At 47.9% G+C, this 26,164-nt stretch overlaps 1 protein-coding gene across 1 annotated transcript in view; it reads right to left on the reverse strand.

Moving 5' to 3' along the window:
* Positions 1-457: 457 nt before the first annotated feature.
* LOC138246620 (phospholipase A2 inhibitor and Ly6/PLAUR domain-containing protein-like) overlaps positions 458-26,164 on the reverse strand; it is a 137,793-nt gene continuing 112,086 nt past the window's right edge. Inside the window, exons 4-5 of the mRNA XM_069201329.1 lie at positions 17,468-17,611; positions 458-8,473 (exon numbers count right to left, since the gene is read on the reverse strand). Coding sequence (XP_069057430.1) covers positions 8,289-8,473; positions 17,468-17,611 — 329 coding nt within the window. The 3' untranslated portion in view covers positions 458-8,288. The remainder of the gene's footprint in view (positions 8,474-17,467; positions 17,612-26,164) is intronic.

A 26,164-nucleotide genomic window follows, 5' to 3' on the forward strand; every position in this document is an offset into this window, starting at 1 on the left:
GGGAGATGAGTGAGACCTAAGTAGTTATCTATGCAGTGATCCTCATTGGAGTGAGAGAGGTAAGTGAGACCTAAGTAGTAATCTGTGCAGTGATCTCCACTGGAGTGAGTGATATTAGTGAGACCTAGGTAGTGATCTGTGCAGGTGTCTTCACTGGAGTAAGAAGGCGCTAAGGAATGATCTGTGCCATGGCCCTCACTTGAGTCAGATAGATGAGAGAGTTCTGAGTACAGATTTAGGCACTGGCCCTCAATGGAGTAGGAGTCCTTTCTGGAGTAAGAGTGCGCTAGGGAATGATCAGTGCCTGACCATTGCTGGACTGGAAAGGAGGTATGCCTGTACATACTGCAGTGAGAACACCGCTGTATGGGGGGTCTCACCCGTCCAACAAACCAACACGTTTCACAAATGCAACATAAAGTCTGCAGGCAGAGATGATACAGCAAATGACACAGAGTTTCTTTTATATTATAATTTATTTGTTTGTAAATGATGTACACAAGAGGCATTCATCCATGCAGCAAATAAGACAAATGTTTTACTACATACAAGATACATGTTATTTTATATAGTTTATTGAAAGTGAACAATGTACGTCACCCAGGTCACAGGCCACTTTTCCATCAGCAAACTCATTCCTAGATTTAGAGCAGCTCGAAGTAATGGTTTGGAAATTATAAAATGCCAATGAAACGTAGTGGTGTGGTGTGTCGGGCTGTAGAGAGCCTGATCCTCGGGTATTCGAGGTCCCTTACTATCAGCTCCATTGAGGGTCCTCTACCAGACTAATGGGCTCCATCTCCTGATCCAGCCGGACCATCCGAGAGGAGCAGACACCAGCCACCTTCACTGAGGCTAGGGAGTCTGTGCCCTCCAGTGCTTGATTTGAGCCGGTGGTTTCCGGTGCTCGGCGCTGGCACTTAATTTTCAACACCGGCACTTATGACAGTCTGCCACATGGCGGCGCTGTTAGTGTAATTTAGAGATGAGCAGAACAACAGTTGTTAATGCATTCAACATACATTAAAAATGACTAAAACCTGCCACCCAGGCCATTCTTACAGCTTTGGGTGCTGCCACAGTTGTAGAAGTGTGATGGTTAGTGGTAGTGTAGGTTCTGTCATTGGCAGTGCTGGCAGGGGCAAGGGGGGGGGTGCACGCTGCAGTGACTCCCTGAGAAGGCCCAGGCACTTATTATTATGTTTTTTACAAATTAAGCACTGGTGCCTTCCTCACAATCCAGCGACAGAGGGGGCTAATGCAACACCCCTCCATGCCACCCCGTGCCCCCTGCCAAGCGAACAGACTCTGCTACTTTCAAGTGATACAGAAACAAATGCCCAATTCACAGTTGCTCACCTCAGCCTCCTGGCTCGTCCAGGCAGCACAAAATCTAATTTATTTACGGAAGACAGATGGTCACTCAGGAAAACGTCATGGGGTGCCAGGAAGAGGAGAGGAACCCCACACTGTGAGGGAAATAGCTCTGAGGGTCTCTTTCATCATGTGGATACCTTGCGGGATTTCTCAAAGCTTGCCAGCTCCTTCCTGATTTCACCTGGATGCCTCACAAACGGTGCACATCCAACCTGTAGTCTACTGGCCACAGGGTAACATGATGTCACCTCTGCACAACCTTTGGAGACCTCTGATGATGTAACTTCTGCATTACAAAACGTGGCTCCTGAGCCCCACCATATTTGAATGAGATCTAATGTCTTTCCAATATAGCCCTTGGCCTGCCAGGAAAGGGGTTAGATCTGTTTGGGTTGACCAGACCATTCCACTCTTGGACTCCTTAGCCTGTGGGGGGCCTGATGTAAAGCGCAGTTCAACTATGTGCCCTAATTTTCCATTTTTGAAAGGTGGTAGGTACAGACACTATTAAAGAATCTTCAATGGCTAGCTCTGCCTTTCAGCAGAAAGATGCCCTCTTCTCGACATGGAGGGGAGGGGAGGTTGGCGGTGCATTCTCTAGTTCCAGTTCCAGTTCCAGTTCCAGTGCTTGAGTCCTCATTAAAGCATTCCTTAGGATGAAATGTTCTGCCCTCCAGTGTGAGGACTGACTCCAATTCGGCAAAAGGACACTGTCTGTAAACTAACAGATGTAAGGTCTTCTAAAGGTCACCTTATAGGGGCACAGCCAGTTACCATCTCTGTGCCCATCCAACCCTTTGCATCTCAGAAGACAGAGGCCCTCTTTGAGGCCTGAGAGGCCGTCACACAATAATTTGTGAAGACCTGGACATCTCACTGAATGGGTAACCCCTAACTGACCTTTCCAATCACATGTTCTGTCTTTGTTGTAGCCCCCCGTGGACCTCCAGTGCACACTGCATCCTGAGCCATCCAGTTATTATAGAGATCAGCAATGGACATCAGGGGTGATCACTCTGATTAAATAAACCTTTTATATTCACAGTTGAAAGATCTCCTGTAATCAATGGCAAAGGGTATTGTCTTTATGTCAATAAGAGACTTGGAGTCCTTGTGTAAGGATCAACCTGGATTGACATGGCAGAGTGTTGCTTGTATTCCACTCAAGCCCTTGTCGACTCAGTGCCAAGAACACTCCTGATGAACATGAACCACTGTTGTCCCAATAACTAATGAGACCTTATCTTTCAGTGGTTTGGTCAATTGTAAAGAACGAGAGAGGGTAGCTGTCCATCAAATGAAGCCTGGGCAAGTGCAGAAGTCACCACCGTGGACATGAGAGAACCATTTCTACATGAACAAAAGCCTTGTTGCCTCAGTGTGAGATAGCCCAAGATGGCCCTGAAAGTCTATCTTCTTCAGAGCAATAGAGAAGCTGGTAAAATATTCTCTCAATAAAATCAAAACACTTGTTGTTTTAGTTCTGAGATGGCAGGGCCTGAGAAGGGCCCACCTATTTCCACATAGACAAGCCATTGGTGCTGCATCCTTAGCCTTTTAAACCACCTGTGGACCAGAAATGTACATAAGGAGATATAATTTCCTTATAACAGAGCCATGTCCGCCTCATCTGAATCATCGCCAGGAATGGACCAGATGAACATCCTGACAGAGGCTGTGTCATCCACCTGCTAAGACCACACCTAGTGAACTTGAGACGAGATGTTTCTGTACCAACTGGACCATGGCCTTCTTACTGCAGCGGTGACCCCGACCCTGCTGGACGTAACACAATATCATACCTATACTAATCAAACCATTGCCTTCTTAGTGCAGAGGACACCCTTGACCCCTGCTAGACGTGACACAGTAATCTGATTTTTGGCTTCTTAATGCAGATGTGACCCATGACCCCTGCAGGACATGCAACAATATAATCTCTCAAACTTTGGCTTCTTACTGCAGAGGTCACTGCTGACCCCAGCTGGACATGAAACACTATACATATACCAACCAGACCTCTGCCTCCTTAGTGCAGGAGTGACCCAGATCCCTGCTGGACATCACACAATACCATCCTTTATCTAATCAGATATTTGTCTTCTTAGTGAAGAGGAGACCCCTGATCCCTGCTGGACATAAAACTAAATAATTCCTACACCAATCAGGCCCTTGTCTTCTTAGTGCAACGGTGACCCCGACCCTGCTGGACGTAACACAATATAATCCCGATACTAATCAAACCAATGCCTTCTTAGTGCAGAGGTGACCTCTGATCCTTCTGCTGGACAAGACACAATAATATCTATATACGAATCAGGCCTTAGGCTTCTTACTTCAGAGGAGACCCCTAATACTTATGTGATGCTGTCCTGCTGCCAGCCAGAAGGCACTTGGCCTTTTTAGTGCAGTGATTGCACCAAATGTGCTTACGATGATATTGCCTCTAAACTGATCAAGCCAATGGTGTCTCAGCGGTGCAGTCAAAGCTCATGAACTTTAAATAATGTTAATCCCATTCTATCTAAGTCTTTGGCTTTGCTGTGTAAAGATGACTCATACATAATTATAGACAATATCATGTCTATACTATTTGGGACTTTTTATTCTTAGTGCAGTGATCACTTAAACTAAGCAGAAGATGACATTGTCTCTATACAAACTGTACCTTTGGACTCTCAGCTAAACTAAAGATGATATTGACTCTATACTGATATGACCTTCGGCTTCATAGAAAGTAAAGACCAATAATGGTGATAAGAGAATATTATCTCTTTACTAATAGGGCCTTGAGCTTTGTTGAGCAGAGATGACCCATAACAGACATAAGAACATATCATCTTTATATGTATGTCTGTATGTATGTTGACTTTGTACAGCGTGAACCTAGCCAAAAGGTTCAAAGGTAAAGATGCAGAGAGTGAATCTAGTCCTGGGGTCTGAGAGGTGGAATTCTTAGTACAGAGAAGATTTCTAGAGGAAATAAGAGGGTATCATCGTGTCACCTATACCACAAGATCCCTACTGGACATAAGGGTGCATCATCTACACCAATCAGACATTTAAATTCTTAGTACAGGGAAGATCCATAATTGCCTTTAGAAAAACTATCAATGCCAATCAGAAATTTGAATTCTTAGTGCAAAGAAGATCCCTAATGGATATTAGACCATTAGGGATAATAATGAACATTAGATCACATCATCTGTACCAATCGAACATTTGAATTCTTAGAACAAAGAAGATCCCTGATGTACATTACAGTGTCCTTTACAGCATATCATCTATACAGAAAATCCCTACGGGACATAAGCGTGCATCATCTACACCAATTGAACATTTGAATTTCTAGTGTAGAAAGGATCCCTAATGGACATTAGTCCACATCGTCTATATCAATCAGACATTTGAATTCTTAGTACAGAGAAAATTCCAACTGGACATAGGAGAGTATCATCTATAACAGGAGATTGCTACTGGACATAAGAGTGCATCACCACACCAGGAGATCCCTACTGAACAAAAGAGCGTATCATCTATACCTACTGGACATTTACAGTTTTAGTGCAAAGAGATCCCTAGTAGACAGTACAACACATCATCTATACTAGTGGTTCCCAACTTGTGGTCCAGGGACCCCTGGGGGTCCGCAACGTCTTAGAAAATTCAATAATATAAATAGATTAGGTCCCTAGCTTTCAGTAATGACTCAGTGGGGTGGACCCCGGATTCCAGTAATGATTCAGTGGGCGTCCCTGGGTTCCAGTATTGATAAAGTAAGGGTCCACAGAAGTCAAAAGGTTGAGAACCACTGATCTATACCAATCGTACATTTGAATTCTTAGTACAGAGAAAATTCCTACTGGACCTAAGGGCATATCTTCTATACCAGAAGATCACTACTGGACATGAGAGTACATTATCTATACCAGGAGATCCCTACTGGACATAAGAGTGCATTATTTATACTAAATAGATATTAGAATTTTTAGTGCAAAGAAGATCCCTAATCGACATTAGAATGCATCATCTATACCAATTGCATATTTGAATTCTTAGTACACAGAAGATTTCTACTGGATATAAGAAGGTATCAACTATATCACGAGATCCCTACTAGACATCACACTGCATCCTCTATACCAACCAGGTATTTGAATTATAAGTGCAAAGAAAATCCCTAAAGTATAATATTCCATTACGGATAATAATGGACATTAGAGTGCATCATCTGTACCAATCTGACATTTAAATTCTTAGTACAAAGAAGATCCCTAATGGACATTACAGTGTCCATTACAGTGTATGATCTTTACAGAAAAACCCTACTGGACTTAAGAGTGCATCATCTATACCAATTGGACATTTGAATTTTTAGTGCAGAGAAGATCCCTAATGGACAAGGGACCTCATTGTATATATCAATCACACATCTGAATTCTTAGTACAGAGTAAATTCCTACTGGATATAAGAGGGTATCATCTATACCAGGAGATCGCTTTTGGACATAGGAGTGCATTATCTATATCAGGAAAAACCCACCTGGACATAAGAGCCTATCATCTATTCCAAACAGACATTTCAATTTTTAGTGCAGAGAAGTGCCCTAATGGACATTAGAATGCGTCATCTATATCAACTGGACAATGTGAATTCTCAGTACAGAGAAGATCCCTAATGGACATTAAAAGTATCATCTGTACTAATCAGACATTTGAATTCTTAGTGCAAAGAAGATCCCTAATGGATATTAGACCACATCTTCTATATCATTTGGATATTTGAATTCTTAGTACAGAGAAAATCCCCAATTGGCATTAGAAGTATCATCTATACCCGTCAAACATTTGAATTCTTAATGCAAATAAAATTCCTAATGGACATTCGAGTGGGCCATGTATCCCAATCGTTCATTTGAATTCTTAATTCAGAGGAGATCCCTACTGGACACAAGAGTGCATCATCTATACAAGAAGCTTCCTGCTGGACATAAGAGTGCATCGTCTGTAACAATTGAACATTTTAACTCTTTGTACAAAGAACGTCGCTAATGGACATTAGAGTGCATCATCTATACCAATCAGACATTTGGATTCTTGACATTAAGAAAATCCCTAATGGACATTACAGCATATCATCAATACAGAAAATCCCTACTGGACATAAGAGCCCACCATCTATACCAACTGAAAATTTGAATTTTTAGTACAGAGAAGATGGACATTAGACTGCATCGTCTATATCAATCGGCCATTTGATTTCTTAGTGCAAAGAAAACTCCTACTACACATAAGAGCGATCCATCGATACCATGAGATCCCTAATGGACATTAGAATGCATCATCTATGCCAATCGGACATTTCATTTTTTAATTCAGAGAAGATTTCTTCTGGACATAAGAGGGTAACATCTATTCCATTAGATTCCTATTTGACATAAGAGTGGATCATCTACACCAATCAGACATTTGAATTCTTAGCACAGAGAAGATCCCTAATGGATATTAGAAGTATTATTTATACCAACCAGAGATTTGAACTACTAGTGCAAAGAATATCCATAATGAATATCAGACCACATCTTCTATATCAGTCGGACATTTTAATTTTTAGTGCAACGAAGATCCCTAATGAACATCAGAGGTATCATCTACACCAATCAGACATTTGAATTCTTAGTGCACAGAAGATCCCTACTGGACATAAGAGAGCGTTATCTATAGCAGGAGAACCCTACTGTATATTAGAACGCATCATCCATACCAATCGGACATTTAAATTCTCTTTACATAAAAGATCCCTAATGGACATTGCAAGTATCATCTGTACAAATCAGATATTTGAATTCTTAGTACAGAGAAAGTTCCTTCTTGACCTAAGACGGTATCATCTATACCAGGAGAACGCTACTGGACGGGAGAGTGCATTATCTATACCAGGAGTTCCCTACTGGACATGAGTGCATCATCTACACCAACTAGATATTTGAAATTTTAATGCAAAGAAGATCCCTAATGGACAAAGGAATGCATCATCTATACCAATCGGATATTTAAATTCTTAGTACAGAGAAGATTTCTACGTGGCATAAGACTGCATCATCTATACCAGCCAGGCATTTGAAAGTTTAGTGCAAAGAAGATCTCTAATGTATAATATTCCATTAGGGAGAATAATGGTAATTAGACCGCATCTTCTATGCCAAGGGGACATTTGAATTCTTAGTGCAAAGCAGATTCCTAATGGACATTAGAGTCCACCATCTTTACCAATTGTACATTTGAATTCTTGGTATTGATGAGATCTCTACTCATATAACAGCATCTACACCGATCAGGCATTTGAATCCTTTGACCAGATCAAGACAAGTCAACATCGTCTAAGCATCAGTCAGGCCTTTGGAATCTAAGTGCACAATGATCAGAACTGGATGGCAGACAACATCATCCCAACTCCTATTGGGAATTTGGGTTCCTACGGCAGAAGCAACCCCCAATAGGCATGATAGCGTATCATTTGTGAACCAATGGAATCAATTGCTTTACAGCACAGAGATCCTCCCCACTACAGGGTGCTTACTCCCCACATGCCTCTCTTATTGAAACCCTTCACAAGGATGGATGACGAAATCAGTTTCAATTGCAATGATGGCTTTGTGGCTGGAACCATCTATTCTTCTCCCAGGAAGGAAATCTGTGCCTTAATCATCCATTTTTAGCAATGAACCCAGGTCTTGGATAAAAATACAACAACCTTGTTTGCAGCACCCGCCCTGCACGTATGAAGGTGGTGGGTATCTTCAGCATGCTATATGTGCATAGGAGCATGTATATGAAAAGGCAGCGACTCAGCGGTGCAGGCTGTGTTGAGTCTGGCAAGGCCGGGCCCAGCGTCTGGTCCAGGATGGAGCTTAGGAGAGCAGCTTGAAGAGTAGTAGGAACCCTACTAACATCGGCAAGCTGTGCTGCAAGTGGCTGCCACGGTTGCACTCAAACTTCTTCAGTTCTGCTGTGATGCCTGGGAAGGAGAGCTTGCCTTTGGACTCACACATGGCTATGTTAGCGCAGCCGCGCATGGCGTATGGAAGCTCTCCACCTGGAAGGAAACACATGTACTGTCAGAAAGCACCTCTGTGTGACACGTAGCAAGCACTATCTGATCCTCTGCACCCTGTGTCAGCTCTATCTATGGGACATGCTGCAAAGCATCCTTGGTGTCCCCTCCCTGCTCCATACTATTCACTGCAGTGTCCTCTACTTGACCCTCATTGTCCTCTTCCTGATCCTCAGTGTGTGGTGTCTGCTCATCTTCATCCTTCTGCTCTGTGGTACCCGAGGGGTCTTCCAGGTCTTCAGGGACCTACACTTCCAGCCCAGTACCCCTACTTGCACCCAGTGCCTTGGGTACTCCCCAGGGTTTCCTGCATGGTACTTACTGCTACACTGCATTGTCGCTGCTGCTCTTCAGCACACCTATGCTAGCTCCTTGAAGCTTGCCCGCTACTCCTCAACCCCTTGATCTTACTCCTTCTGTGTTCCCTGCAGCTACTCTTTAGCACACCTACGCAAGCTCCTTGAAGCCCACTAGCGGCTCCTCAACCCTTTGCTCCTCTTCAGTGCTCCCTGGTACTCTTCATCACACCTACGCTAGCTCCTTGAAGCTTGCCCGCTACTCTTCAACCCCTTGATCCTACTCCTTGAGTGTTCCCTGCTGCTCTTCAGCATACCCATACTAGCTCCTTGAAGCCTGCCTGCTGCTCCTCAACTCCTTGCTCTTACTGCTTCAGTGTTCTCTGCTGCTCTTCAGCACACCTGTGCTACATCCTTGAAGCCTGCCTGCTGCTCCTCAACCCCTTGCTCCTCCTCTGTGATCCCTACTGCTCTTCAGCACACCTACGCTAGCTCCTTGAAGCCCACCCGCTGCTCCTCAACCCCTTGCTCCTCCTCACTGATCCCTACTGCTCTTCAGCACACCTGTGCTAGCTCACTGAAGGCTGCCCGCTGCTCCTCAACCTATTGCTCCTTCAGTGTTTCCTGCTGCTCTTCAGCAAACCTATGCTAGCTCCTTGAAGCCCGACCTCTGCTCCTCAACCTTTTGATCCCCTTTATGGTTCCCTGCAGCCTATGCTAGCTCCTTGAAGCCTGCCTGCTGCTCCTCAACCCCTTGCTGCTACTCCTTCAGCATTCCCTGCTGCTCGTCAGCATTTCTATGCTCGCTCCTTGAATCCCGCCTGCTGCTCCCCAACCCCTTGCTCCTACTGCTTCAGTGTTCCCTGCTGCTCTTCAGCACAATTATGCTAGCTCCTTGAAGCCCACCCGCTGCTCCCATGTAGGCCACAAAAAACAAAGTGACCAGAGAAGCATGGGAAGGAAGGCCCTCACCCCAACACTGTGCACGTGGCTCTGGTCCAAGACCATCACTGAGGAAGCAAACTCTGCCTCCAGTTTGCTGTCACTGCTGAAAGGAGCAGTGCTGGCCTCATCAGAGTGATGCCAGGGTCTATCAAAGTCAGTTCAATGAGGTGGCAAGAAGCATGTACTTCAGGGAGCTGTGAGCTCTGAATCTCAGATCAAGCTGGGACTACAGGTCCTGACTTGTCGGGTAGATGGTTCGACAACTCTTAGGAGCTGGGAACAGTGGTGGAGGGTGGGAGGGATAGCTTCAAATTATCAGTGATGGGGTGGCATGCCTCTGCATGTTAATATAAAGATCATGAATGGTCCATGTGGCAGGGGTGATAGGTAATAGTATGCCCCATCAGCTCCCCCCTTGAGTTAACTATGTGTTGGTATGGCCTGTGAGGTCATAATATAAATAAAAGGATGAGGATCCACATGCAATTTGCAAAACCTGAAGTAGAACAGTGTCTCAGACACTGATAGCGATTCCCAAATGGGTCGCAAGGGACCTGCCTCATTAATAATCATGAGGCAGGTTGCAATTTGCGACCCATTGGGAATGGCCGGCACTAGCAGACCACCATGTCTGTGACTGCTTCTTAAATAAAGCAGATTTTTTTAATGTAGCCCGTTTTCCTTTAAAACGGGATGCATTGCAAAAATAAAAATGAAAAGTTTTCTTTTCATCTTTTTCAGAGTGGGTAGTGGTCCATGGGACCATTATCTGCCCCCATTCAGAAAGGGGAAGGGGTCCCAGGGGGACCTCTTCCCATTTGCAAATGGCTTTCCACCTATTTGAGATTGGTGGTAATCTGCAAATGTTTTGCCACCCCATTTTGGTTGCAAAACATTCATACATACCTTTCAGATTCGGTATTATGAAGGGGCACAATTCCACAAATTGCGGTTCTGTAATTTTGTACATCCCAAAAAGCATTTTTCTAGTCGCAAACAGGCCAATTCTGTGAATCAGCCTGTTTGCAACTAGAAAACTGCTTTGTACGTGTGGCCCCAGGAGTGCACCATGTGCGAGAGGTGATGGGTGATTATATGCCCCACTAGGCTCTCTCCTTCTGTTACCCAATGTGTGATGGGTGACAGTATGCCCCATAACCTCGCTCCTTGTGTTACCCATGTGTGTTGGTTTGGCCTGTGACGTCATGATGTTAATAAAAGGATCAAGCGGCAGGAACACTCCATGCGGTAGGGCCGATGGGTAATAATATGCCCTTCGGTTACCCTCTGTGGTGGTTTGGCCTGTGAGGTCAATGTTAATGAAAGGTAAAGGAGATGCCTATAGTAGGGATGTTGGGGATGGTATGCCCCATTACCTCTTGCCATGGGTTACCCACATGTGTTGGTATTGATGTGAGGGCATGCTTTTAATAAAAGGAAAAGCAGTGCCTTATACTGTAGGGTGATTATAACTGCTAATTTGAGTGTGTCTCTATGATTTTGTGTCACTCCCACATGTGTGGCCACTGACAGGAGCACACTCACCAAATGCCTTCACTCTTCCATTGAATGGAAAAGCATAATAGCTTCTTTTCAATAAAAACTAATGCAGTCATCCGTATCACCCTAAGGCCTGTGACCGCCATTTTGGCATGAAGCTCTGCATTGTCATTTTCTTACAGGGCCTGGCATGATCATTTTGTTGGGAGCCCTGTCACTGCCATTCTGCTCTGGCCCTCTGTACAACTGCCTGGGGGCATCACCAGTGGTTCATTCATGCTCATACAACAAGACTGTGGGGGTCATTCCTACCCTGGCGGTCATGGACCGCCAGGGCAGGGGACGGAGGAAGCACCGCCAACAGGCTGGCGGTGCTTCCTGGGCCATTCTGACCGCGGCGGTAAAGCTGCGGTCAGAAAAGGGCAACCGGCGGTTTCCCGCCGGTTTACCCCTGGCCCAGGGAATCCTCCATGGCGGCGCATGGGGATTCCGACCCCCTTACCGCCATCCTGTTCCTGGCGGTTTTCACCGCCAGGAACAGGATGGCGGTAACGGGTGTCGTGGGGCACCTGGGGGCCCCTGCACTGCCCATGCCAGTGGCCCCCTAACAGGGCCCCATAAAGATTTTCAGTGTCTGCTTTGCAGACACTGAAAATCGCGACGGGTTCCACTGCACCCGTCGCACCCCTTCGACTCCGCCGGCTCCATTCGGAGCCGGCATCCTCGTAGAAGGGGGTTTCCCGCTGGGCCGGCGGGCGGCCTTCTGGCGGTCGCCCGCCGGCCCAGCGGGAAAGCCAGAATGGCCGCCGCAGTCTTTTGACCGCGGTGCGGTCATTCGGTGGTTCCCGCTTGGCGGGCGGCGGTGACCCCCTGTGTGTGTTGGAACATTCACAAAGTGTGTTTTTTCACACTAGGGGCCATATTTATCAGCCCAGTTATGTTGCACTTGCACCATGCAACGTGAGATTTAGGGAGCCAAGGTAGGCCACCTTGCATGAGCATTTCGTTGGGCATTGGGCATTTAGTGTAATTATCTAAAACAAATCTGGAGTAAAGCAACCGAGCACAAATCTCTGCGTTGCCTTATTCTGCACCAGGGAGGTGTTCCATGGGCGTTTTGTGGGTGTTCCCAAGAAACATCTATGGATTTTGATGCATTCCCAGATTTACCAGAAGTTGTAGACCTGGGAATGTACCAAAATGCTGTGCCTTCCCAGGTGAGACGTAACAAGGAGAAATATATTTATTTCCCCTCATTTGTTCCTCTTTCTACATGTGCTGCATTCTGTCAGGAGCTTTTGTGGGCCCAGAGCTCAAACTCCTACATGGCCCATCTCTGGTTTGCAATACAAGACAAATCTTTAAATTAGATCAAAATGTTCCCTGGGAAAAGAGAAGAGTATTTGTTGCCAGCTAGTGGTGAGGTCTCAGTAGCTCTTTCTATGTGTGCTGCATTCTATCAGGAGCTTTTGTGGGCCCAGAGCTTAAACTCTTACGTGGCCCCTCTCTCGTTTGCAATACAAGAACAAACTTTAAATTAGATAAATGCATTCTGCAGCATACATAGAAAAAGGAAATGCCTCCTGTGATTGTTTTTATGCAGGAAGGTGCCCCTTCCCGCACAAAAACAATCCTCCTTACAACACAAGCACCCTTGCACCATAGGCCAGGGTGCCTGCGTTTGCGCTAGGCTGCCAAAACGACTCCAGTGCAGGGACAAAGGTAGGAATGCACTGTATTCTTTTAAATATGGCACATTCATGCCTCTTCCTTGTGACGCAGCACAGGCAGCAAGGTGACTTGTGCTATGCCACAATCTCGTAAATATGCCTTTAGCTGCAGCTCTGCTCCTTGAAGGAACTAACTGCAGTCCTGTAGGCTGGAGAGGCACATACTCCTAGCTAAGAGTCTATGTGACAAAGGAGGCGCAACCCCGTCTCCGAGAGCTGCCATCTGGTCGGCCTCCATTGTCACCACCCACACCACTTGCAAGGAGCTCTGTGTCACGTACATGGCAGCCACCCTTGTGGTGTTGTCGGCCATGAAGCTCCACACCAGAGAGTGTGGCCCTGTGTAGACAGCGGTGCATTGGCGAGCAGAGTGGACAGTTTATCCACGAGAGATCATAGAGTGCTGAGGTTGCTCATGGAGGGTGTTGACCTCACAATACATGAAGCAGTAAGTTGTGCTTAGGGCACGACAGACCTTGAGACTGGAGTAATTCATGATGACGTTAACCCTGGTGAAGGGTAGTGGCAGTGATGAGACTGTACAGAAAACAATTCAGAGAATTCAAATGAGGCCTGAGAGAAATTTCATTTATGCTGGTAAAATATTGTATAATTTCTGACATTTTGTGTTATGCATGCTATGCAAAGTGCTCAAGGGTATGACATTACACTGTGTTGCTTTATCGAGCTTTCATCAGGGTGAAAATCCTATTATGGGAGCGTGGGTATCCAGGGACATCTTAAGGATTTTGGGGGTTCTGGGCCAGATGTGTTTTGGGGGCCCTGTTTGGAGCAGCTTTGAATTTATAATCTAATTTCAGCTCTTTCACGCCCCCTTTGGCCAGGTCACTGACACTGCACAGACTCACTGGGCCAAATTCTGAATGGGTTTACATCTAATAGTCAGGGACAGTGACGTGTATTTCCAATACTGTAACACAGCAGCAGCTCCCTAATATCACTGCAAATAATCGGCGCGTGACCCTTCCATTTCTTATATGTGAACTTTTATTTGTGGATGTTAAATGAAACACAAACACATTTCTCTGCAAATTGTGTGTAATAGATTCTCACACATCACACACAATAAAAATAGAGGAAAACAATATTGAAAACATTATGATTAAGAATTGTTCAAGGTCATTAGGGCAAGACTCTCTGCAGAACAGAGCTGGCTCTATCAGGGCCCCCTGAAAGGCTGGGGCCCGGGCCCAGAGCCCACTTTGCACAGATCGTGAAACGTCTCTGCGGGTACCACACCACCCAACAGATCACAAGGGACTGTGGTTTACATCACAAGCAAGTTTGTGCTGTTTTTAACATGAAATTAACCTCGCTAAAACTAACATATAGGGCCTGATTCCGAGTTTGCCAAACGGGAACTGCCACTTGGCCGCTCTGCGGTCAAAAGACCGCGGAGACCATTCTGGCCTTCCCGCTGGGCCCAGCGGGAAAGGCCCTGCAACAATGAAGCCGGCTTCGAATGGAGCCGGCGGAGTTGCAGGGGTGCGACGGGTGCAGTTGCAATGCAGACAGTGAAAATCTTTCTGGGGCCCTGTTAGGGGGCCCGTGCACTGCCCATGCCAGGGGCCCCAGGGGTCCCACGACACCCTTTCCCGCCATCCTGGTTCTGGCAGTGAAAACCGCCAGAAACAGGCTGGCGGGAAGGGGGTCGGAATCCCCATGGCGGCGCTGCAAGCAGCGCCGGCATGGAGGATTCTCCCAGCCGGGGGTAATCCGGCGGGAAACCGCCGGACCCGTCTGGTCGGAATACATAAGGAAGCACCGCCAGCCTGTTGGCGGTGCTTCCGTGGTCATCGACCCTGGCGGTCATCAGAATGACCCCCATAATGCCGAACTGGCATTCCATGTAATAACACATAGGCCCTCATTACAACCTCGGCGGTCTTCTCAGAAGACTGCCGAGGCAGCGGGCACCAGAATACCACCAGTGCTGCTGGTATTTCTGACTCCCTATTTCGACTTTTCCGCTGGGCCAGTGGACGGTAACAGTGTTACCGTCCGCTGGCCCAGCGGAAAAGTCACATTAACATTGCTGCCGGCTCGTAATAGAGCCAGCGGCAATGCAGCAGCACCCGCCGCGCATGTCACTGCCCGAAATTTGGGCAGTGAAATGCGTGATGGGGCTATGCCTGGGGGCCCCTGCACTGCCCATACCAAGTGCATGGGCAGTGCAGGGGCCCCCAGGGGCACCCCAAGTCCCCCTTACCGCCAGCCTTTCCATGTCGGTGTTTACCGCCGTGGCCAGGCTGGCGGTCGGGACTCATAATCCCCAGGGCAGCGGTGCTTACACCGCTGCCCTGGGATTATGACCGCCAGGCAAAAGCCTGGTGGTATAGTGGAGGGGCCGGTGGTATGGCCGTGGCTATTGCGCCATGGTCATAATAGCTGGCAGAACACCACCAGCCTATTGGCGGTGTTACCGCCAGCTTACTGCCGGCCGCCAGAGTCGTAATGAGGCCCATAATCCTGTGTAAATGTTTGGGCATTTCACGTTAAAGGTATTTCGCCCAGAGCTTACATCTGCGTGAAGAGACTTTGGGAAGAGTATTTTGGAAGTTTGTTTGAGGTGTGAAGGCTAGTGCCCGGATGGAGGCTAGTTCAATGTGGTTCCTATCAAGCACAACCAGTGGTGTAACAAAACTTGAGGGGGCCCCTTGCAAAGTAAATGGAGGTGGTCCCCCCTCCCCGGTCCACCACTAACCACTTTTACTGAGGGGGTTACCTGGAGCTTGGGTCCCACCTCACCACACCGCATGAGCTGCGGGGGCTTATGTTGCACCAATGAGCACAACTGATTGTCTTCAACAAGATGGGCGTTTGAAGCCCAGACTCCCCCAGAGTTCTAGAGGTGGTAGGCCCTATGTGGACCTGGGGCATGTCCAGTCGCAGCGCAAACATCAGGTGTGTGCTAGTGTGGATAAGAGTGAAACAAAAGTAAAGGAGAGCAGGGAGGTGGGGGGTATAGCCCTTGTCGGACAGGCCAGGGTCACAGGACATTTTTCAGATGGAAGAAGATGTGGAGATGAGAAGTAAAGGAGAGGGTTAGATGTTTGAAAACAACAAGGGCAGGAAGATCTGGGCAGAGTGGTGTTAAGGCTGTCCAGGGAGTGTGTGGGTCTAACAGGTAGAAAACTGGTTTGTTACTGAAGAAAAACTCATAAGAGAGTCTTTCAAAAGAACTGGTACATGGAGGTCACATGGGATCATAGCATAGCTGAGCCTTAGAGAGGGGCAGGGGAAGTGGAAAAGCAGCCTTTAGTTGATGTCACCCCTTATGTATCAGTGTGTAGGACTTGATTGTCATTGACTGTGACAAGTAGGGAAAGGACACCTCTGGTGTTGTGGTTGTGAGTCCACCATGGAAAGACAAATTATGAAAGACGTCTGAGGTATTTGTCCAAGGAGGGCGATGTACAGTGGTACAGGCCAAGGTGGACTGAGGGGGATGCTTTCAGGGCCCAGAAGGGAATGTAAATAATCACTGGCCATTCACAAGGCTCTTAGAGCTGTGAAGAGAGAGTGATTTTTGCCAGAAAAGAGTAAAAAAGAAGGCAAGAAGAAAAAAGTTTGATCCTCATTGCTCAGACGAAATGGAGTTCACCTACCGTTTTAAGGACCAGGGGCATATTTGGTGAACTGACTGCAGTGATAGAGGAGGTTGTTAGGGGGAAAGAACAGAGAAGGATGAGAGAAATGCCACCTGCAAGGATCATTGTTTTGTGGCAGAAGGTGGACAATAGAAGGACATTTGATGCTGAAGCTGGATATGAGATATCTGAGCCATAGGAGATTCAGATGCACAGCGGTTATGGCTCACGACAGGCTAACTGGTCGTGGCAAGTAGAGAAGGAATGAAGGGTGGTAGGTCAGGAGACGTAACAGGGCCAGTTGGTTAGTAACAAAGGATGCCAGGCGAAGAAAGTGTCACAAGATGGGACTCAGTTAGGTGGGAATTGTTGGACCAATGGGTCTTGGGGAGGGAAGACAATGTATCAGTTCAATGTTTAGGGAAATAAGTAGTTTGTTTCTTCAGAGGGGGCAGGGATGTATTTATGCACTTTAAAATGATGACCTTTTGTGAGCACCCTTGGTGTCCACATGTTCCTGCCTGGGCCTAATGCCCCCTGCCTTCTCCTCTCTGGCCATTCAGCTCAGCTGGACCACTAGTACTCTGTCTTTACTGCTCTGCAGTACCTACTAGTAGAAATACTCAGTGCTGCCCCTTCTTGCTTTGGAGTGCTCTCTACCAGCACCTGGTTGCCCATCCAGCTCTTCACTGCCCTCCTTAGTTCTAAAATAGTGACAACAGCTGTTCACTGTGTCTGTAGCTCCTTTTGCACTCAAGCTCTTAAAAGCCTTCTGACAATTGCTCACTAGCCCCTCAAGATCTGCTTTGTCCCTCCAGCTGTGCAGGGTACTGCCCCATCACACTCTACAGCAATGCCCCCAGGCCCGCTTCCATGAACCCCTGGCACACTTACCCATCTGCACAGGCATGCCGAACTTGATGCATTGGTTTTCCACTCCTGTGCAGCGCACCGTGTTCTGGCCTGCGCATTCTTCTGCACTTGGTGCATAGCAGGCCTGGCACACCTGCCCGTTTTCTTGGGTTTCCCTGCGTGGCACTGGTGGTTTAAAAGACAACAAAAGGTGAGTGTGCAGCAGAATGCAGGTAGGTCTAAGTGCTTGTATCTTCTGCTCTGTCATTTGTGGACCTCTATTCCTGCCATCACCTTCCCCTACTAGACACCGATTTGAACATTCCTTGGATCACCAGCCACAATTTTACACACATACCTGGTTTCTTCTCAATTTAGCGTCTGCATGCCCTTACACTTACCTTTGAATAGAAAGCTACCCTTATGGAATTCCTGGTTCATGGCAATTTATGGAGCATCCATGCAGAAAACCTAAAAGTCAATGGATTTTCTATACATTTTGGCCATCTGTAGGGTTCTCCAGCAGGTTTCCTGTGAAATCTCTCAAAGTTCAGTCTTAGCCATTTGGGTCTTATGTCCTGTCTTCTGACACCCCTTCATCTCAAGTAGGAATAGATGTATGGTGTAACAGCTGAAGGAACTACTAGAAACAATTAAACGAACTTCCTCACACAACCACATTTATATGAAATCACTAGACTTGCTTGGCTTCCAGTCTGCTTATCTGGCAAAATGGTCACTTAACAAAACTGCTCTTCAGCCTCAAGTACCTAGAGAAAGGGGTGGTGGCTAGGACCTGAGAGGGATCTGCAGGTAGATACAGTAGCCACCAGAAAGATCATTACTGAAGATGTCAGTTTTACTTCTGATGGATAATTTTACCTGTAGGCTTACCCAACCCCATTTTGAGTAGACATGAAACCAGTATCTCATCCTGGTGGACCTGAAAGGATGGATATACAAGGAAATACTCAAGCGCAGAACATATGAAATATCCAAAGTGAGAAAAAATGCTCACGTCACCACACATGACATGTCTGCCACAACACTTCTGGTGAGTGGACTGGTAAGTGCGTGCCGATGTTTAAGGCTTCGTGTCAGTGGAGCTAGTGTGGATTCCTTTGACTAGTTCCTTCTTAGCTGTGGCATAACACACTTTGATGCATAAGATGAGCAATCATGGCACGGCCTTGTCCTCTTATAGACTGTCATGCCTTTTCTGCTGCCTACATACCAAACAAAGAGCTGGTCATCAGACCTGATCTGCCAAGTCCGGTCAATATCTGGTAGCCGGTGTAATCTCTCCCCTTCTTTAGGGAGGTGGAAGAAAAAATGTGGGAAAGGTAATAGATTGAAAGGGAAATTGAAACCAAAAGGGGAGGCCCAAAATCCCTGGAAACCTTTAACTAATCAGTATATCACTTACTTTCAGATGCATTTCTCTAACAGCTTAGGCATTTAGAGAACACTTGAATTGTAACCTAATGGAGGTAATCACTAGAAGTCCTCTACCACACAAACACTACCAGCAGTTCATCTTTTTGAGTATTTTCTTCCAACACACAGTTTTAAATGTCACAACACCTCTGATTCTGTTTTACAGGGTCACAGTCCTCCTAATCTAGTTGTCGTCATAGGGATCGCCATAGACCACAAGTCCACAAGAACACCGTCAGAATCTCGACCAACACCGATGACGCCCTTGACGCTGCCGAATACTTACGTTTCTAGATTCACGTCAACACCACCCTCAGAGGAACCCTCATCTACAGGCCCCCCGGCCACAGTTCTGCGACTCCATCACCGACGTCATCAGCACCCATGCCCTTGCCTCTACAGACTACATCCTCCTCGGTGACCTGAATATTCACCTTGAGAACGCCAACGACAGCAACTCCACCACCTTGATCAACAACCTCGCCAACCTCAGTCTCAAACAACTTGTAATGATGCCCACCCACTCCGCTGGCCACACACTTGACCCCATCTTCACAGCCACGGCACCTTCAGCCATACCACCAAACTCCATTGGACCGACCACCGCTGCGTCCACTTCACCTTCCAGAAACCCTCCACACACCACCACCCACAACAGAACCCCGGCCGCAGCTGGAACAAGATAACTGAAGACCAGCTGACATCCACCCTCGCCCATGACCCGCCACCCATCATCACCAACCCCAACACAGCCACCCTCAACCTCAGACAATGGATAGGCGACTGCGCCAACACCCTCGCCCCGATCAGGAAACCCTCCAACAACCGCATCAGCACTAAGGACAAATGGTTCACCGCCGACCTTCAGGCCTCCAAGCGGGAGCGCCGAAAAATCGAGAACTGGCACCACAAACAAACAGAGAGCAACCACACCGCCCTCAAGATAGCCATCCACAAGCACTACCAGCTCATCCGGACCACCAAGAGATCCTTCTACAAGGAACGCATCGACAACAACGCGCACAACAGCAAAGAGCACTTCAAAATCGTCAAGGAACTCTCCAACCCCAGGTCCTGCTCCATCGACCCCTCTCCTTCGCAAGACCTCTGTGATTCCCTCTCCACCTTATTCCACCGCAAGATCACAGGCATCCACAACAGCTTCAGCACCTCGACCCCCACGACCACTGTGGCCACCACAAACCCCAACGCACTCAGCCACACCAACCTCCTGCTATCCTGGACCCACATCAACGACGAGTACACCATCAAAACCATGAGCACCATCCAATCCGGATCACCCTCCGACCCATGCCCCCACCATGTCTTCAACAAGGAAGCCCAATCATCACCCCCCAACTCCGTATGATCGTCAACAGTTCCTTCAAGACCGTCACCTTCCCGGAGAGTTGGAAGCACACCGAAGTCAACGCCCTGCTAAAGAAACCCAAAGCGGACCCCGGAGATCTCAAGAAATACCGGCCCATCTCCCTCCTCCCTTTCCCCGCGAAGGTCATCGGGAAGATCGTCAAAGGCCAACTGACCCGCTTCCAGGAAGACTACAACACACTGGACACCTCTCAATCCAGATTCCGTAGGAACCAGAGCACCGAGACCGCCCTCATCGCTGCAACCGGAGACATCAGGACCATGCTCGACAAAGGCAAAACTGCAGCCCTCATCCTCCTAGACCTCGCTGCCTTCGACACCATCTGTCACCACACCCTTTACACACGCCTCCACGACGCAGGGATCCGCCACAAAGCCCTGTACTGGATCACATCCTTCCTCTCCGGCAGAACCCAGAGAGTCCGCCTCCGTACCTTCCTTTCTGAAGCCACCAAGACCATCTGCGGCATTCCCCAAGGATCCTCACTCAGCCCAACCCTTTTCAACATCTACATGGCACCGCCCGCCAACATCATCCGATCCCACAACCTCAACATCATCTCCTACGCTGAAGACACCCAGCTGATCCTCTCACTCACCACCAAAAGCAACCTCCAAGACAGAATAAAGGCCTAAAAGCTGCCTAAAACTGAACTCAGACAAGACAGAGAGCCTCATCCTCGGCTCCAACCGCTCCGCATGGGACGACTCCTGGTGGCCAGCCACCCTAGGAACCGCACTGACGCCCACCAACCACGCACGCAACTTAGGTTTCATCCTAGAATCAGTGCTCACAATGACCCAGCAAGTCAATGCCATCTCATCCTCCTGCTTCAACACCCTCTGCATGCTCCGCAAGATCTTCAGAAGGATCCCCACCGAAACCAGGACAGTCATCCACGCCCTTGTCAGCAGCAGACTGGACTACGGCAACGCTCTCTACGCGGAAACTACGGCCAAGCTCTAGAAAAAACTGCAACGTATACAGAACGCCTCTGCACGCCTCATCCTCGACATCCCACGCTGCAACCACATCTCAGCCCACCTAACAGACCTACACTGGCTCCCCGTCAACAAGAGGATCACCTTTAAACTCCTCATCCACGCTCAGAAAGCCCTTCACAACACGGGCGCTGCCTACCTCAACGAGCGACTCACCTTCCACACTCCCAACTCCGCTCTGCCAACTTCGCCCTCACCACCGTCCCTCGCATCCACCGAACTACAGCCGGCTGCAGATCTTTCTCCCACCTCGCCGCCAAGACCTGGAACTCCCTCCCCGTCCACCTACGACAGATCCAGGACCTGCTGAGCTTCAGGAAACGCCTCAAGACCTGGCTGCTCAAGCAGTAGCACTTCCCCCCCAATCAGCGCCTTGAGACCCCAACGGGTGAATGGTGCGCTCTACAAATGATTGATTGATTGATTGTCGTTATGATGACATCTTGAGAATCCTTGACGAATCTTGAGAATATTTGATGAATCTTTCAGGTTTTACCTGCATAATACAATACCCATGAAGACGGGGAGTCAGTACCCACATACTCATACTACCCTGCTACTTACCTAGATATTATAGGACTACCAGAGTATTTTACCCGCTGCCTATTCTTTTCACTTTCTTGCACACATGTATCTCTTGAGCACTGAACCCTCCCCCACTTTGCCATTGTAGTACCCTCTTTTTGTTCTCATTCGTACTAAGTAGAGCAACTCTGCTGTGCCAGCAACAAAGCAAAGCATAAGACCTCCAAAAGATGTGCCTTTAATGGATGCACGTTCTGCATTGTACACCTTCTTGAATAAACAGATTTTGTGGAGGGGCCATAAGTTTATAACATCGATCACCTCTGGTGGCAGATGGAAGGAGCTCAATTGTCCCCATCTAGTTTCTAGGCATGAAGGTGATGGCTCTGGGTGTAGTGTCTGTCCTTTGACGGGGAGAGAAGCCTGCTGTGAGTGATAGATGAAGCGGGGGACAGCGGTGGACTTGGAGAAGGTCTGCGCACCACTCTCCTTGACCCCTCGGAGCAGCGAGAATGACTTGAGCCCGGTCTTAGTGCAGCTTCTTCAACAGCCAAGGAATCAAGGACATATGAGGACATGCAGAGTGAAGTGGAGAACACCACCTCAACTGAAATGCGTTCTCCAAGGCCCCCTGCAATAGATACTGGAGGACACAGGACTGTGGGCAGTGAGCCAGCTCACAAGTGGCAATGATGTTCACCTGAGGAGTGCGCCACAAGGCAAGGATGTTCTGGACCACCTCCAGGTGGAGGTGTCTTTCATGGATGGCAAAGTGATGCCGACTCAGGTTGTCAGCTCTGGTGTTTGTAGATCCTGCAAGATGATTGGCCTCTACCTAGATTCCAGGTGCATGTGTCCAGGTGCAGAGTATCTGAGCTTCCCAACAGAGAAGGGCCTCCTCACTACTTGTTTACATAAGACATTGCCATCATATTGTCCGTAAAGATTTGAAAACAATGACTGTGAAGGGAGAGAATAAAGGTGACAATTGCTCACAGTTCAAAGAGGTTGATGTTAAGAGCTTGCTCCTCTAGCAACCAAAGACCCTTCATCTCTAGCTCCTCCAGATGGTCATCCCATCCTGGAGAGGATGTGTCTGTCACTTCCCTGGCCACTGCTGGAGAGGAGCAGAAGGACAAACCTTCAGCAAGATGCCCCTCCACTGAAAACCTGTGCAAGTCCACTGCCCTGAGAGGACTCTATGATGTCTGACAGGATCCCCCCACGCTAGAACCACTGCCATCATAGGCATCACTGGAGAGCCCTCGTATGCAAGCACGTGTACATGAACAGTAGGTTGCAGGAAGCCAGTAGACCTAGCAGACGAAGAACTATCAGGACTGGAACCTGAGCTTCCTCCCTCTGAATCATACAGCAAATGTCCTGGATCGTCTATGGAGGAGGGAAGGCTCTCAAAGATGTTATGTCTTTTCCTGCGTCTATGAATAGGAGGGCTGTAGGTGAGTCTTGGGCACATTGATGGAAAATCCCAAGTCGTACAACAAGCATGCCGTTGCCTGAAGATGGTCGTACACCAGCTGTGGTGAGCCAGCCTTAAGCAGCCAATTGCCAAGGTATGGTAACACCCGAGATCACGGACCATAGCTGATGTGCTTCAACCACCACCGTCACCATGATTAAGATTCAGGTGCTGATGTTAGTACTAACAGCAGGAAGGTGAACTGATACTGGGTGAAACCTACCATGAACCAAAAGTACCTGCTGCATGACTGCGGGATTGACATTTGGAGCTAAACATTCTGCTAGCGTAGGGACACATCCAATCTTCCACTTCCACCAGAAGAACCTGAGGCAGGGACTGCATCTTGAAAATTTAGTTTTACAGGTAAAAGTTCAAGAGGCTGAAGTCCAGGACGAGACAGAAATTACCAAACATTTTGGTGATTTGGAAGTACCAGGAATAGCACCCCTGCCCAATTCCTGCCCTGGGAATAACTGTACATCTCCTTTCTGCAGCAGGACCATCACCTCCTGCTGCAGGAACTGCAAATGATCTTCCAACTGAAGGGACAGGAAGGGGAGCATATGTGGAGGAACTTGTTCTGCTATCTGTAAGACCCACTGGTAAAAAATGATGGCCTTCCAGATCTGTAGTATAAAAGACTGGCTGCACAAGGCCCTTCGAGGGAAGATAAAGTGACTTTCCAGGTGGGTCTGGGGAGTTGAAGGGCTGCTGGACTTGCTGGTCCTTCCCTTTACCTCTGCTCGTGTACTATTGTAGGAATGATTGAGTTGCTGAACCTACTGGGATGGCTGCCACCGGCGAAAGGAGACATTTTTGGAAAAGTACTAGATTTTTGAAGACCCAATAATTGGGCTGACTCTCTCCCAGCCTTGAACCTATCGAAGGACACGTCATTGAATAGCATGTCCATTAACGTTTAGGCACAGCATCAGGAAAGCCAACTGATCTTAGGCATTCATGCTTTCTTCAGGCTACTGATGGACCCATGGCGCTGGTGACAGAGTCGGCTGCATCCCGACCCGCTCTTATGCGCTTTGTCATTTTTACTACAACTGCAAAATGATCCTCTAGGTGCTCTGGAAGATATGTCCTCACCATGGCCACCATGTCCCAAGGCGTGATCAGGCAAGTGAGTGTCATCAACCAAAAGCTTAAACCAACCACTGAGAACACCATCTTGTCTACTGCTCCCAATTTTTTAGATTACCCGTCCTCTAGGATGTCAGGAAAGCACCTGAATTTTGTTTAGTGCATGATGAGACCTGCACGCCACATTTTCTGGTGATGTACAAAGAGAAAGGCTGGATCTCCAAGGGGTGGTCAATACTTCTTTCAATCATGGGATTCATGGATGGGGCAGAGGTGGGTTTATTCCTAGCTGCCTTAATCGGATTGAGCAGTGTCTTGTTAAAAGATAGCAAGTGTTCAAATGCCCCCGAAGTGGACTGAAGGACCTCTGTAGAAATGCTGGGCCGGGTTTCAACTGGAAGTAAGGGCAGATTCAGTATTTCTGCTGCCTCTCTCAAGACGACATGAGAAGAAGCCACTTCAGGGGCACACAGTCTCCAAGCCACTGGCATTCTGCAATGCCAGGCAGGCAGCCATGTCTGTAGATGGCGGTGCAGCAAAATGGCCGCCTCACCGGTATCATCTTCATGAGTGTGAAAAGAAACTTGGTCTGTGTGATGTGTACATATTCCTTTTAAAGTGATGTTCTAGCAAAGACATATGTATTCTTGAATGTGGCAATCACTTATTCATGCATGCATGTTGTTTTATATTCTTTTTAAGCTTCCTGTGACACTGGCATTCCTTGCAAACCTTCATGGCTGTGCTAGACCATAAAGCTTAGCGTTGTACATTGTAATCTTGTATTCATTCCTGGCAGGGGACGCGGGATTTTCTGAGAAGAATGGGCCATTTTGTGCTCCTGTGAGGGAAGATCCTAACAGCCGCACATTAGATACATTGGGGCTGATTTATGAAAAGTGGCGCTGCGTCTAGTGCAGTGACACTTTTCTTACGCCCCTTAGCGCCCCCTAACGCCACCATGTGTGCGCCATATTTTATAATACGGCGTACCATGGCGGTAGTTAGGGAACTAGCGTCAGAATTTGTGATGCTAGTTCAGCACTTTGCAGTATTAGCGTCAACATTTTTTACGCTAATCGTGCAAAGAACCCAGAGGCCATTTAAAATCAATGGGAGCCTCCTTTTAACGCCTGCTCTGAGCAAGCGTTAAAAATACTGGAAAAAATGCCGGAAATAAATCTATTAGATTCCTTTGCTCCATTTTGTTCTGCCCCAGTAACGCCTCAATGCCCCTTTTGCATACCTTATGCCTGGCACAGACATAGGCCCTCATTACAACATTGGCAAGAAGCAGAGGCCGCCTGCCAATATTGTACCGCCATCAGGCCACCAATGCGGCCTGAAATCCACGGCCATAATTTAACATCCCCGCTGGGCCGGCGGGGAGTACGGCCATAACATTGCAGTCGGCTCCTAATGGAGCCGGCAGCAATGTAGCGGTGCGGCGGGTGAAGCAGTACCTGTCGCGCAATCCACTGCCCGCAATTCGGGCAGTGGATTGCGCGATGGGGCTGTGCATGTGGGCCCCTGCACTGCCCATGCCAGGCTGTGCAGGGGCCCCCAGGAGCCCACGAGTCACCCATTCCGCTAGCTGTTCCATGGCTGCATTTACCACCATGGAACGGCTGGCGCATGGGGACTCGTAATCCCCAGGGCATCGCTGCTTGCAGTGCTGCCCTGGTGGATGAAAATCTCCTTGACCGCCATGCGGTAGCCTGGCAGTCCTGGCGGTGATACTGCCACGGTCATAATGCGGGCTTTATGCGCCAGCCTGTTGGCGGTACTAACGACACTTTTGGGTTGTAATG

The sequence above is a fragment of the Pleurodeles waltl genome, chromosome 7, assembly GCF_031143425.1.
Source record: "Pleurodeles waltl isolate 20211129_DDA chromosome 7, aPleWal1.hap1.20221129, whole genome shotgun sequence".
In the NCBI taxonomy this organism is placed as follows: domain Eukaryota; kingdom Metazoa; phylum Chordata; class Amphibia; order Caudata; family Salamandridae; genus Pleurodeles; species Pleurodeles waltl.